Source organism: Alosa pseudoharengus, unplaced genomic scaffold, assembly GCF_046254945.1.
Source record: "Alosa pseudoharengus isolate Yale_2024_CS ecotype anadromous, Long Island Sound unplaced genomic scaffold, YU_APseudo_1.1 YU_APseudo_1.1_scf_12, whole genome shotgun sequence".
Lineage (NCBI taxonomy): Eukaryota > Metazoa > Chordata > Actinopteri > Clupeiformes > Clupeidae > Alosa > Alosa pseudoharengus.
This window is the reverse complement of record NW_027468587.1, coordinates 19558824-19573702: the sequence shown is the minus strand read 5'-3', so window position 1 is coordinate 19573702 and position 14879 is coordinate 19558824. Positions and strand designations below refer to the sequence as shown.

General features: G+C 39.9%; 1 protein-coding gene across 7 annotated transcripts; it reads left to right on the top strand.

Annotated features, from left to right (window-relative positions):
- Nucleotides 1–1155: 1155 nt before the first annotated feature.
- tdp2a (tyrosyl-DNA phosphodiesterase 2a) lies at nucleotides 1156–13379 on the top strand. 7 transcript variants are annotated; one of them, XR_012986252.1, is made up of 9 exons: nucleotides 1244–1639; nucleotides 4466–4708; nucleotides 5942–5985; nucleotides 6125–6658; nucleotides 6781–6872; nucleotides 7035–7153; nucleotides 7422–7592; nucleotides 7974–8813; nucleotides 8914–13379. XR_012986252.1 is itself a non-coding variant. In XM_076280408.1 (7 exons), the coding sequence occupies exons 2-6, from the start codon at nucleotides 5954–5956 to the stop codon at nucleotides 7671–7673; spliced, it is 1029 nt and encodes a 342-aa protein (XP_076136523.1). In that variant the 5' UTR covers nucleotides 1243–1639; nucleotides 5942–5953; the 3' UTR covers nucleotides 7674–7712; nucleotides 7974–8106. The 7 variants fall into 7 exon arrangements, 2 of the variants coding, with proteins under 2 accessions (XP_076136523.1, XP_076136522.1); XR_012986251.1 differs by lacking the exon at nucleotides 4466–4708 and having other exon boundaries at nucleotides 1245–1639; nucleotides 8914–8962; nucleotides 9162–13379; XR_012986254.1 differs by lacking the exons at nucleotides 1244–1639; nucleotides 4466–4708 and adding an exon at nucleotides 1156–1211.
- Nucleotides 13380–14879: the final 1500 nt, after the last annotated feature.

The following is a 14879-nucleotide window of genomic DNA, read 5'->3' as shown; positions in this document are numbered from 1 at the left end:
TCACCTTGTTTATGTCTATTATACCCATATGCAGGGATATATTACAGATGAATTGGCTAGACAATCAACTAATAGATTTCCCCACAAAACTTCCACAGCTGATTATTTTCATTATGTCAACTTTTTTTGTATTGCAAGTTTTCTGAAATATTATGATATGTAAATTATCCATTATCTAATGAAATATGAATAATTTGCATACATTTCTTAACATTGAGTCAGGTTCAAAAATTTAGTCAAATCTTCATGTGAAATGTTATTCCTGAAATTCCTGAAATACTGTATTTTTGAGAATAAATCTGTCTTCAAATCTTCTGAAAGCCCATCTTATGTTTCAGAGATTGTGTTTACTTCCCATAGGTTACAAATCATATATGAACAGCCTCCTCTAGGCTATGAAATTCTCTAGCATATGAGCATAACTGGAAACTTTAGTGTTTGTAAGTAGGCCTACTATTGAAGTGGAGTTGGTAATTATAGATTTTTTTTGCTGTTGGTAGTATTTTGATCTATTAAAAATACCCAAATTCAAAACGCCCACTGTAATAACATTTCACTCTAATAGGCCTATGTCCAAAATGAAAAACGGGGATATCTATTAGTTAAAAGATCATTCACCAGCAAGATACAGTATCCCTCCATTGACATACAATGGACATAAAGAGTCTGACATAACACAAAAAGCTACCCCAAATGCAATGTTATCACAAATGTTCTATTTCTAGGGTGGTATAGCCTTGTCTACCGATTGACCAAACTTAGGGGGTCTGACTATGCTAGGCTAATGGGTCTCATGTGGCCTGGGGACCCAGACAACATTCAGCCAACACTCAGTCACTTTCATATTGTGTGGGTCAGTACAGGTTCTATCTTAGTGTGTGGGCCACACCCACACCCTGATGAGTATGTGGATAATAGAGTGATTTTTTGAATGTTAAAAGTTGCAATTAATACACTCTTTTGAGAGGTGGGTAAACTCTGATAAGAGGTGGATAAACTCTATTTCTGACATTTATTACACATTACTTCATAAAAATGGCTTATTTTTAATTATTATTTACATAAAATAATTGCTTTGTTTGCTAATAATACATATTTAGTATTAAATCTAAGGCTTTCATTTTTCACATTTATGATGTTTAGCCTGTGCCTCCGATTCCAAGTATCTGGCCACACCCCATTTTTCCCCTTGTTGCTTGGAATCGCCTGTGGTAAGTTTCGATTCTTGGATATCCACAAAATCGAAACCTATCCAAAGATAATGAATGCGTAGCAACCACTGATCTATAAAGAACACTGTTCTTTATAGATCAGTGGTAGCAACGAAAAGGGGTGGAACTTCCGGTTCAGCCGTAAACAAACGCAGCAACTTTGCAGCAGTCTGTGTGCGTCCGATTTGGCGAAACTGCTCGAAACCTAGTGTTGTTTAAACTGTCTATGGTTTAAACGTGTTAACGTGAATGGCATTAAGGAGCTCAGGAACAAGTTGTTCCGTTCGTGGCTGTACAAATAACCAAACGAAGCTGCGTTTATGGCTGAAGACTGAACCTGACCTGACCTACCTGACTGACAGCTGTTCAAGGCACAACTGTTTACATTGAATCATACCCTCGCAGTGTTGTCCTGCTTTACCATAAGTGTAAGGAATATATTTTATTTTAAACTCATATGATATATTATATTACACTCAGCTGTTTTGGAATTTGGACTAATTTTAACATCACCTTTCCTCTTTTTAAATATATTTTCTTTTTTTCTTTTTTTTTTTTCACTTTTTATTTGTTTTGTTGTCTGTCTTGTATGTCTTGGTGTCACGGGTACGCTGGTGACTACGCTTTTCCGTCCAGCATTTTTTGTATTTGTTATTTTTTTAAATGTATTTATCATGTCTTGATGTCATGGGCGGGCATGCATGCTGGCGACTACGCCGCTCCATCCGGTGTTACCAGATATACGGTTTCTGAGATTCTGAGTTTCCATGGGTGGAGTCGGGTGGAGTTTAGCGTGAATATTTATAAACGGAGGTTGTCGTGCGCGCGCAACTAGAGAGCATTCATGAAGCGTGACTCAAATGGAACTGAAAATGTTGGTAAAGAAGCTATAAGACTACAGCAATTGTAACACGTTTTTGAATGTTGATATGGGTTATTGTGGGAAAACGTGACAATTTCGACGACCACTGGTGGTCGAGTACGATTATGCAATTTGGCGTATGTTTTGATCTTGTGTAGCCTAGACAGGCTAGCCTACAGCCTATCAAATTGTTATTACTTTCATTTAGCCCTGTTTAAATGGGCTATTTAGCACTTAAAGTTGTAATGTCAGTGGGACATCATGGTAGATTACTTTAAAGTGTCAGTACATCATCTTTTTTCTTTGTGTGTGATGTCCAATGAGTTTCGAGGTTTGGTCACGCATGCTTGCCTACACAAACATGTTAGCCTAGTTTGACAAATGTACTTGTGCTGCATTACAATGCCCAGCTACCTCTGTTGCCAAAACAGATCATGCTTTATTGGACATTCTGATATCTTGGAGTCTTGTGAAATAATAAAACTTGTTTTATACAATCATGTTGTTATTGTACCATTAGGGAAGCAGGGCATCAATATGGGCCATGCACTTACAGTATATTGGTTATGTTTATCCATAAAGGTCATAACTACATTAAGTCAATATGCTTTTTTACCTTACAAACACTGTCTAGCTTTACATGGATAATACCTACTTACAGAAGTCCTTCAGATACACAAGATGAATGGGTTAATGTTATTAATGTGGGGTATGGTCATATAGAATCTGTATATTCAAAAGGTAATGGTTACAAATGCAATTAAGTAGCACTTTACAAGAACCTATGTGCTCAATGAGGATGATGGGGGGGGGACTATAACGTAAAGTTCATCAGATTGAGGTGAATGACTACATATGGGCTGATTATAACAGGTAGTAAACTGGCCCCTCAAACCCCAAATGAGTCATGTGATGCATAAAGGACCCCTGAAGAGTTTTTACCTTAAAATAATGTTTCCAAAATCATTTTGAAAGCTCATCAACTCTTAATAGAGTTAATGGCATTTTGAGCAGGTCTTACCGCTTTGAAAGTTTACTGTTCAGGTAGGAACAGAGAAACAGACAACGGAATTATGTTGCTTTCTTATTGTAGTTTATCATATTATCAAGATGACAAGTTACTTAGTTGCCTGCTGTGATGAAAATATGTTCACCAGCACTCACCAAAACACACCACTCCACTCGTGTATTTGATGCCAGACAGGCTCATATCATGCTGTTCTATATGCATGCCTGAATTTACATTTTCGACCAAATCTGCTGTTATGTTGTATTCCCTAAGAATATTAGGCTAACTTGGCCAGACTCCCTCTTACAATGTAAAATTAAAATGGAAAAGAATAAACTGCTGTACAATAGATAGACAGGGCACCCCATTTCTGCCCTTTGAAGGCTGATTACCCAAACTTTGTTTTTGTATATCCGTATCCTTTCCTTGCACACAATACTCTGTGGGTATTTTGGTATGATAATATTGGGTTTTTTTTACAACTTTGAGTTAATACTGATGTCAAGCCAATGTTTTTTGTCTTGAAGATAAAATGTGATTGCTGCCAGGGCTGGTAGGCCTACCACTGAATGTGTAAACTGGCCTGACACTGAAGGACAGTTTATTTGTCCTGGCTGTAAATAACTAATACAATACATTGTTTTCACAACTTTTTGTGTGTTTAGTTATGTGTATGCATTTTTATAGATTATGTTTCAGAATAACATATCACATGTGCATGAGGGCAATGACAGGATGCCATTTGTTCAGAGTTAGGACATACACAGGCGTGTAACATGGGCTATTTATTGCACAGACATTTGTGTTGTAGGCTATGTTGCTACATGTCACTACAGATGCACAGAGGCTAGGCTACAATCAAAACGATAAAAAACATAATAGCCTAGTTAGGCTAGGACTACCATCAAGGCCTACTGTGTAAAAATCGCCAATATCCTTAATGGTAAGCGACCCACTGAATCTGACACAAAGTTTTGTTTGACTGGCTGCGACACAAGATAACGCCAAATTGCATCTAAACTCGAACACGACATAGTCATACTTTCCATTAATAACACATGACAACATCCAAAAACGTGTTAAAACGCCGTGGTCTTCTACTTTCTTTGACAACATTTTCAGTTCCATTTCATTCACGCTTCAGCAATGGGCGTCTAGGCACTCGCGCACGACATCCTCCGTTCATAAATATTCACGCTAAACCCCGCCCTGGAAACTCAGAATCTCAGAAACCGTATATCCGGTAACACCGGCATCGTTTGTCTTGTTATGTGTCTTGTTTGTTGGAGCGCTTTGGGTTGCACTATGTGCATGTTAAATGCGCTTTAAAAATAAAACTGACTTGACTTGACTAAGTAGCGTTGGATTCTCTTAACACCATAGGCTTCATGCTGCGTTATGAGAACGTTAGATCCCATGGTATCGATCAAGGCCACAACTGGAAACATCTTTTTCAAAAGCTTCAAAATCGGGTGACGTTCACAGGGACTTTTCTGCTGGGGGAAATGTTAGCCTGAAATGTGAACCCAGCCTGATCTGCCGGCGATTTCTTTTTCGTAAGATTCCGTATAAGATTGAGCTTGGTCTGGTGAAAGCCAGGCTAGCCTATCAGATGTCCTCAATTCTGTAAGTATCATACATAAATAGTAGGCCGGGGAACTGAAAGTAAAAAATGAAAGCAGTCTAGGCTACTTATAGGTGCTGTAGGGTAGAGTGGGGGAAAACGCCCCCCCCCCTCCTTTATTTCACAAACTAATCACTAGATGAAGTAAAAAAAAACTGTTTTTATTTCTATGCACTATGTTGACAATGGTGATGTAAGTACCCACCATAAAATGGATGCATGCTCTGTACTTCAAGAAAACAAAAGAAAAATGGATTTTTAGGCAAGTGTTAATTTTGAGCAGTCACTAAAACAAAGTTGGCTATTGTCAATATATTGATCAAATATAGTAGCTTGTAATCAATTTATTGATTATATTTTATTGCTTCTCAATATATTTTGTTTACTTTAGTTGTTTACTTTTGGTTTTGCTATTAATGTATGAGGGGCATTGCTTTGACAGGGTGGGGGCATTTTACCCCACCCTTGGGGGGCGTTTTACCCCAACTCTGGGGCAAAATGCCCCTTTTGCACAATTTTTGTTGTTGTTGAAATACTAATTAACTGTTAACTCTGGACAATTTTCATATTTGGTTTATAATTCATGACATTGTCACTCAAAACTAAGATAGCAATTCTACACACATTTAGCTTTTTGTTTCACAGAAATATCACATATTCCTTAAGGGGGGGCGTTTTCCCCCACTCTACCCTAACGAATGTAGGCTATGGCTTGTAGGTTTGAATGTAGTTTTTTTTGTAGTTTTTTTTTGTTGCTTTTTTTGAACATTAGTCTGTTCCCTCATTACTTCTGTATGTGATGATATGCCTACCTTGAATATTAATTTGACAGAAACTAAAAATGCATGCGTTGGACGACATATAGTCATAAACATACGTTTAATTAAGTTTTGTTTTAAAGTTCTAGTTTCACAAAGGTCATAGGCCTATAATGTGAAAAGTTTGATCCTGTTTACAAAATAGCATACAAATGTATGATTAGGCTCTGAGTAGACGGGTTTTGGTACTACCATTCTGTCACATTTGTAATGTACTAATGATGAAAAATAAACAGCAAGGGTTTAGTAGGATAGGCTACGCCTACATTTACGCCAACACAGTTAGCCTGGTATGCAAACAGGACTAATGTCCTTATTGCTTTATTGCACTCCCTTTGTAAAAAAGGAAAGGAGTACCCTTATCAGAACATTTTTAGAAAGTGTTCACAGAGTGACTTGTTTTATTTTCCTTCCAAGCTATTAATAAAAATGGAAGAACCTCTTAATCCAGCAACACAAAGGTCAGTAAACTATCATTAGATTTGATGTCTTTTCAATTTGAAAACAAAGCAATATGTCGATGTTATGCCAGTCTGCAATACATTGAACATCAGGAGGTCATGTGAATCCATCTGCTGTCCTTGTCAACTTTTATTGCAGAGTAGAACCATGTGACTCCTCGGAGAGTGTGACTGCTCCAGAAACCACTGTCCCCAAGAAAAAGAAGGGGAAGAGGAGGGAAAGAGCCAGGAAAGCTAAGGAGGTCCTAACGAGCTGGCCGTCCACCAGCCATGATCCAGTCACCCAGCCGCCCCGAAGCCAGCAAACCCAGGCCACTCAGACCGATGACGGACTCCTAGGGAAGAGCACAACGGCAATGGGAACACAGACCAAGTCGACGTCAACGTGGGACAAGTCCACGCAGACACCTGGGGCTCGGTTTGCCAGAGAGACTCGAGCAGTCCCAGCCACAGCCCCGGCTCCTATCCAGCCTCCCTCAGACCAACTCCCCGAAGATCAGTCACCTCCAAGTCAGCCAGATTCACCTGAGCAACCCCTTGAAAACCCCGGTCAACCCAACACTAAAAGTAAGAGAAATGCAAATGAACTCTTTGTACTGACATGGAATATTGATGGCCTTGATCAGGAAGATATGGATGAACGGTTCCCTGGATTGCTGAAGTACCTTGCCAGGTGGGTCATGTGTATTCAAAAAACCTTTCTCCTGAACGGTTAATATAGAGGGTATTTCCATTTATGATTATAGAACAGATGACAGTTGTATGTATTGATGCACCAGTTTTATGTTGGTATAGGATCCGTCCAGACATAGTTCTGTTGCAAGAACTTATATCACCCATAGCAGAAGCCCTTGATGAAATCATGAAAGACTATGAGTTTATTATGGGTAAGAGACATTGACCAATCTCCTTTGAAATATAAGCAGTGTTAATCACGTTTAATCACATTTTCACCAATAAAAGCCATTGGTTAGTTATGTGCTTTGTTATGTTTAAGCCACTGGGTAGTTACTGTATGTTTCCTCTTCTAATGGACAACTCCATGATAGGCAACACCAGTGGGTATTTCACTGGGATAGCACTGCGTAAATCCAGGGTGAAGCTCCTTCAGAGCAACGTTGTGAACTATCCCACCACTGAGCAGGGCAGGAATCTCCTAATGACACAGGTAGGCCCTGTCATCTCACAGACACAAAATTGTACATTTTTAAAAACTAACTAAAAAACTGTAAAATTGTCAGTAGAGTTATCAAAAATGTATATCAAAAAATGAACATTTCTATGTCTGTGAGTTTGCACCCGCTACGGCTAAAACATTTTTCTATCTGTAGGATTGAGCATTCTGTTCCTGAATGATTAATTTCTATAAGCCATTAAAAATGACATTCTTACATTAACCTGTAGACCTGCTCTTGCCTATTGCTATGCACGCTCAGTTGAGTTTCTCAGGTCACCCGCTGTGGTTGATGACCTCTCACCTGGAGAGCTGCAAGGATAACTCCCAGGAGCGGATGAACCAGCTTCGTCGGGTGTGGAAGAGGATGAGAGAAGCTCCTGATGACCACACTGTCATTTTTGGAGGTGACACCAACCTGAGGGACAGGGAGGTCAGTGATGTCCACAGTATCTCTTCACTGAGACCAGAGAGACATTTGAAAACGGGACTTGACTGCATTACCTGTAAATGAACCTATTTAAAATTTGGCGGATAATTGAGATAATCTCAAGTGAGTATTAGTATTACACATATATAGATATATTTTCATCATTATGTGTGCTGTTTAGGTATCTGTGATCTTGGCATTGTCTGTTATTGCTTTGCTCTTCCAGTTGAGCTACAGACAAGAACATTACATCATTACAATGTGTCTTTGTAAAAGTATAGATTGAGGCTCAGCTTGCAAAGTAGATTGGGTATAACTGCTGATGTAGCATTGGCAATGTCGAGATATTTTCCCCAACCAGCAAACTGTCTTCTGTGTTGGCAGATTAAGAGGCTTGGTGGTCTGCCTGAAGGTATCTCTGATGTCTGGGAGGTTCTCGGACAGCCCGAAGACTGCCGATACACCTGGGATATGGTCAAAAACAACAATAAGGACATCCCCTTCCCAGCACGACTGCGCTTTGACCGTGTTTACATAAGGCCTGGCAAGGAGGGAGCAAATGTCAACCCAGTCAGCATGAAGCTAGTGGGCCAGGATCGGCTGAAATGCGGCCGCTACACAAGCGACCACTGGGGAATCCTCTGCGAGTTTTCCATAGACTCAGGATTAAGCTGAATTTAGCTTCAGAATAGAATTGATTAATCTATGGCAATCAAAACTACGCCTGGAAGTGCGTACAGCTGTCAGCTCTTTTATTTCTATCTATTTTACTTGGGTGGCTTGTTTACAAATGGATTTCTTATGCTTGTGGAACATATTGGTACCAAATAACTTGAGCAAAGCGTTATGGTTTTTAATCTTAATTTGCAAGTGCTGTTTCCATCTCAGGTTAAAGTGGAGCAGTTTAACATTCATAGGCCTCCTATCCGGTGAGAACCCTGAAGCCATTCTGGCTCTGGTTCCATATCTTGCTGGATCACTGCCTAGCATGATTTGATTTTACTGTATTGATTTTGTTTTAAAATTCAGATGATTTCATAAAGTGCTCTCACAACCTCACTACAACAACCAAACTTGCATTACCTGTCTCCTGTTTGTAACAGCACCATCACTGTCCACCAGATGGAGCGCTATGCATGGCGATTGAAAGTGATCTTGAATTGGCACCCAGAACACTATTTCTGGCCTTCATATAAGAATGGTCTGATGAAAGTAATTTTTCAGGTGATAACTTGCATTATTTTGTGGTAGTTTCCATTTCATATTTGAAGCTACAGTCAGTGTGTGATGAAATTTTCATTTACTGTCATACTTTCCGATGCAGGTGGAGAGGAAAGCGGTGTCTTGTTGTGCAGTATGTCTGCGAGACAGAGGTTGGAAATGCAAGAAGTGATGCTTTAAATGAATTCACTGAATGATGATGGTGTAGCCATTTAGATATGTGCCTGTTTCATTATTTGAAATGGAACATAAAGCATGTGGGTGTGCGTGTGTGTGTGTGAGAGAGAGAGAGATGGGGAGAGAGAGTCTGTCTGTGTGTCTATCCATGCATATCTTTTTCTCACATTTCAGCGCTGGGATGGTATGTGTTAGCTGTCTTTGCTGGGAGCGGTGAGCAATCTCCTGAAGATAGATGGATGGTAATATCCTCTTTGGGGAAAAGAATTTGAAAACAGGCCCCTGTGTTTTCATTTGGAAAATTGATTCAGGGTTCATTTTCTCAGCTGTTTAATCCAAGCAGAATTGAAATATGTCAGTAGAGTCAGATGAAAATTAGGAAAGATGGCAAGCTGTCAGCAAGAATAATTATTTGTCATTGGCTTAGTCGCCACATTCAGGTTAATGTAAGAGTACATAAATGTACCATCCATCTGGGCGACTGGTTGAGCCTTGGTGATATATTAGGTGTGATGTATGCTGGGTGAAAACAATATTGAGTGTTCTTACATTTAGCTTTTTAGTTATAGGGATCTTTTTCTTCAGTATTTTATGTACCTTGCCTCAGTGTCTCTAACAGTGGGTCCTTTTTACTCAATTTCCTATTCTCAACACCTATACACTTAATTTTGAAAACCAATGCAATCAGATGTTTCACAAGGCCATGCAAAGTACTGCATTTAAGAATCACTCTAACATCTGTCAAACAATATGATTCAGTTGAACAATGTGTCTGTCAAATTCATAAAATGTTAATTCGCTACATATAACATTCACTAGGAATTGGAATGCCACCGTTGTATTATAGCATCATGCATTGCAACTTCATACTTTTGAGTTGACCTGTGCCTGTGCTATTTACTAACCAATAGGGGGCACACCAGTGTCTTAGCAAACTGTCTAAGTCTACTTTAGCAAACCTCCCTAACTACCAATGTCAACGAGAGTTCAACATATTTTAATCTCGACCATCTGTTTTCCGAATGAGCTACAACCTTTACAGTAGCTTTATTTACCTTTACAGATTATATCAGTGATAAAGTTATAACGATATTGAAGGAATTGTGACATATGCATAGCCAACCAATCCACTGCATTGTTTTTTTCATACTAAACATATTCTGACATTTAAAATGTGCTGTGTAATTCTCTGCATGACCCTACGACACTCTTTTCTCTCTTTTTTGCCACTCCTTTGCATAATCAATAGCCCTCTTTGCTCTGCAAATGCAGTTTTCCCATACTGTCCTGTCCAAGTGTCTTTATTTATAAAGAATCTGAATCAGCGCTTTCAATGTTCTCTGGCTGCCGTTATGACATAACCTTCCCAAGGGGTGAGGGTTATTAAGATGGGAAGCTTTGGATGCGTGGTCTCAATGGGAAAATTACCTTTCCTTTACTGTTGTGGGTCGTGGGCATATTCGGGACATTATTGTACATATTTGCATTGGCCTCAATGGCTCAATAGCCGCTGATGTATTCATAGAAGTGACATTGCATCTCTCGAGCGCCGCGTGTGTCTGTAAACTGCTGACATAAGAAAGCTTGTGCCCCCGTCTCTCGAACATATTCTAAATAAAACAGAAAGAGGCGAGAGGTATGTGTTTACACACTGAAGATGATGCAGTTTGCATGATAAGATTTATCCAATCAGTGGTTATTACACTGGGTAATGGAATTGGCTGCATCATTTGTATTGATTACTAGTTGTAAGCATTGCAGGCTCCAAGCTTATTCATGCAGTTTGTTTCATCGCTAGAGTATCACCCTCCAACCATCATATTTAAATAGGCTGATATGCTGTGTGCGTATATTGAGTAGTTGGGGAAATTGAATTGAGTGATTTGGTCATTAGGGGTTGTTTAGGCTGTGCAGGGAGATTCATTGACAACCTTCCCTGATTGAGTTCTCTGCATTTCACACACTGCATGACAAGAACCCTGAGAATGGTACATCTGTTTTTAGAAGCATACTAGATGTTTGAATAAACTCAAAAGTGTTTATTCATCTCTATTCCTATCTGTTTCCTTTTTTCCTCTGATTCTAAGCCTGCTCGATAACCTGGGGCTGGTTGGCCATCAGTCTTTAGCTGTTTCCAAACATTAGTGATGTCAACTGTTGGGTCTGTTCAAGTGCTTGTTGTGCCTGCCAGTGGCGTGTGGGAACTTGCATGAGCAGTGTACCAGATTCCCCCTCTCTAGGTCCATTACCTCATGCTTGCCTTGCTGTTGCAGTAGCTGCGGCACATTGCAGTCATCTCATTGCCGCCCCCCCACCCCCCTTCTCCCTCCAAGAAAAATGAGCCGTCATGTGCCTATTGACACAGAGAAATGAGAAAAATTTACATCGCTGGACTTTTTATGGTGATGCGAATGACAGGGCCAAAAAGCTCATTGTGCTCCCTTGCGCCAGCGGCAGCAATTAAATTGATTTGATGCGGCGATGACAGCACGGGCCCTAAGTCTCCTGTAATGCTCCTGTTGGGCTGCCTCCCGGTGTGGCCAGTCTGTCCGTGGTTAATTACATCCTAACGCACCAGCACCAACAAACACTGAGCCGGGTCAGGCGTCTCCGCCGACTGCTGGCATATGTTCCAGTGTTTCGCACTGTTCTTGTTGTGTATTTTAGACCAGTGTTTTTCAACCACTGTGCCGGGGCACACTAGTGTGCCGTGAGAGATCATCAGGTGTGCCGCAGAAAATTACCCAAATGTCACTCACTGGTCCAAAAAAGCAACTGTTGCATCAAAGAATTTATAACCACATGCTCTCATTGATTGTATGACTGTATATTCACAGAATCATCACATATCCAGTTCATAACAACAATTAAATTAGATATAGTCACCTACAAATGAAACAGAGGGCGCTTGTTTTATTGAGCAGGTCTTGCATAGAAGCCATAATAAGGCCATATCTGTGTATTATTTGAAGTTTTAGGCTATGGTATGTTTATTTTTTCTTCACACAGGATGTTAGTGTGCCGTGGGACATTTTAAGTGTCAAAAGTGTGCCTTGGCACAAAAAAGGTTGAAAAACACTGTTTTAGACATCTGCAGTTAGGTTGAGAGCACAGAGTGTCAGGAGCATATGTCATTTTGTTGTTTTGACCCCTAGTCGATCTGCTGGGAAGTTTGCCGGATGCAAATGCAAAGTGTTTATCCTCGCTCGATGGTGCGGAAGATCACACGCAAACTATGACTCCATCCTTTTTAAGGCACATGGAGATTTTTATTCCAAAGGTATTGCTTCATAGTTATAAAAAACATACATATCCAAACATTGTTTTCTCTGAAATCAGTAAATTCTTGATGCTTAACTTTTCAAAGGAAACATTTTGTAAAAAGGGATCAACCGTTGGGTCACTCCACCAGCACAGCTCAGAGGAGACTCCTCTCTAATCAGAGGAGACTCCCCTCCTAAACTACTCCTGATGATAACAAAGGTTTGTGTGAAGTTCCTTATCATCTTATCTTGATCTGAGGCTCCTCAAATAGTGTAGATTACACTGAGTAGGAACATGCAGGACATCATTCCTGGCCACAACACAACAACGTGACTGGACAAAGTGACTAGAGGGGGAGAGAGAGAAAGAACAAGAGCACTATACCACTTTGCAATCCACTCAAGCAGGTGGTGAATGTACTCTCCCCGTTTCCATGGAGATTAAATGATGATGTCATGGCACTGACAAGTCCACCTGTGCCAGGGTAGATGAGCAGCAGAGATAATTCCGGCTGAAAGTTGGATTTTTTTTTTTCTCTCCTAATCTTCCACCAGACATATTTGTGATTTGATAAGGCAGAGCTGTCAATAAGGATCAGGAGAGGAGGACAGATGAGGTGCTGAGAGAGAGAGAGAGAGTGGAAGGGCTTCTCAGCTCAGAAGCAGCTTGGGAAGATGTGAGATTTGGTGAAGAAAATGAACCTAATTTAGGAAGGATTTAAAAATTCTGCGAGGTAGAAAGTGTGTGTTTGAGGTCTAAATATCTGGCACTTTAGCATCTGCAGAATTGTTCTGATTCCAAGACTCTTTGTACTCCCTCTCAAAAGGTTCTTGTTCTTGCTGTGTTTTTTATAATAAGAGCCCAATACACCATACTAGCATACTTTATCTCTCAAATCCCATGGTGATTACCACCAAATTCATCTAACTAACAAATTAAACTTGCTTAAAAAGAGAGGTTTGTAGTATTACTGAAATTGTTCTAGATTTTAGACAACCAAGTCCATTTGGGTTGTGTGACGGATAAATAGTGGCGTATTGATTTATTGTTGGATGATGAATACTTGGCACTTCAGGTCTGAAGTGATATGTTAACAGTATTTGGTCCCCATTAAACAAGTGAAAATGAGATCAGTGGGAGATGTCTGAGATTTATTTGCTTTTAGTTGAATGGGAGCAGGCAGACTGAACTGTTGATGATTCATCTTCAAAAGCATTACATTGTTTTCTTTTTGGTCCTAACTACATTGGGCAGCGCTTAAATGGCTCCACTTATTTTGGCATTTATCAGATCATTTTTTTACAGCAATCAGAAACTGACAGAGGGACAGAATTTTAGAGCAGATTTTAGTTCTGAAAAAACACATGAAAATGTAACCCAAACACACATTGCAGCTTGATTATAAGCAAGCATTAAATGAATGCCATGTACATCATTTCCTACTCAAAAATATGTGGTCCAAATCAGCTAATGGGTGGTGTATTTGTGTGTGTGTGTGTGTGTGTGTGTGTGTGTGTGTGTGTGTGTGTACCTCCTCCACACCCTGTTGTAAGTTCAGCACCATGGATAGCGCCTGAAAGTCAAAACTCAGTGGTTCAACACCAGTACAGATATATTCTCACCTCACAATGGTGCTTTATTGACTGATTCCTCCAACACATCAGTGGAGGACATAAAAGCTTCTAAGCTTTTGGAAACTAGAAGTAGTATTCAGACTAAAAGATTTTCTGATCCTCTCTTTCGATATAACTTTGATCGATACGACACACAAGCTCGACTAAGTGAACACGCCCTCACTGCATTGCAGATTTTATGTCCTTCAGTTTAACCCAGAGAGAGAGAGGGGTCAAGCCTCAAGAGATGGTCAATGAAAGACAACTGCTGATTATCCAAGGCTGACATTTTAAAACGCCAAAGCTTTTCCACAAATCGCAATCACCTCAGGACATTGGACAGAAAACATTTTCCAAGCAGTCATTCCTCATCAGTTTACGAGTGCAATTTACACTTAGACAATTCTCTCATGTTTTCTTTGCTCATTAGGGGAGACCGGGGCTGGTTGGAACACTTTTCACTCTCGGCTATATTTCTCCGTCTTACAATGCGTTGAAATTGTCAAATTGTGATTAACTGAAAGCTTGGGATCTCAGCTACAAAATGTATACATTCAATGTCAACAAATTATCCCTTGTTTTGAGTTATATATGATTAAAGTGGTGTTGTGCACGTGTGCCAACCTGCCCCATGCATGCACGGGGTTGGTTGGCACATGTAGTCGGGGTTGGTTGGAACACCTATGTTATAGTCTTTGCAGTACCCCTTTTGCTTTTGTTTGAAGTGCTCATCTAGATCACTGCCTGTAGGGCTTTGCTGATGTCTTTCCTGTGTGTTTTTCTTCAGTAGGGCCCACCGTCAAGACCAATTTGGTCCCTACCGATTTTATTTTTACTTCAAATGTTTAAAAATGTCTGAAATGCTTCCAAATGTAAAACTATGTTCAGTAATTACAATAACAATGCTAAAATAAAGATTGATGATGTTTTTATGTGTAAAATACAAAGTTTATAGATTTGTCACAAAATAGCCATAGGAAATGTATGTGCCAACCAACCCCAAAATCAGTGTGCC

What these genes read in the sequence shown, in the direction of transcription:
- tdp2a (XM_076280407.1), top strand. Translation starts at nt 5,954, where the DNA reads ATGGAAGAACCTCTTAATCCAGCAACACAAAG. An exon ending in TTGCTGAAGTACCTTGCCAG is followed by an intron (nt 6,659 to 6,780) that starts GTGGGTCATGTG and finishes ATGTTGGTATAG; the next exon opens with GATCCGTCCAGACATAGTTC. An exon ending in GGAATCTCCTAATGACACAG is followed by an intron (nt 7,154 to 7,421) that starts GTAGGCCCTGTC and finishes ATGCACGCTCAG; the next exon opens with TTGAGTTTCTCAGGTCACCC.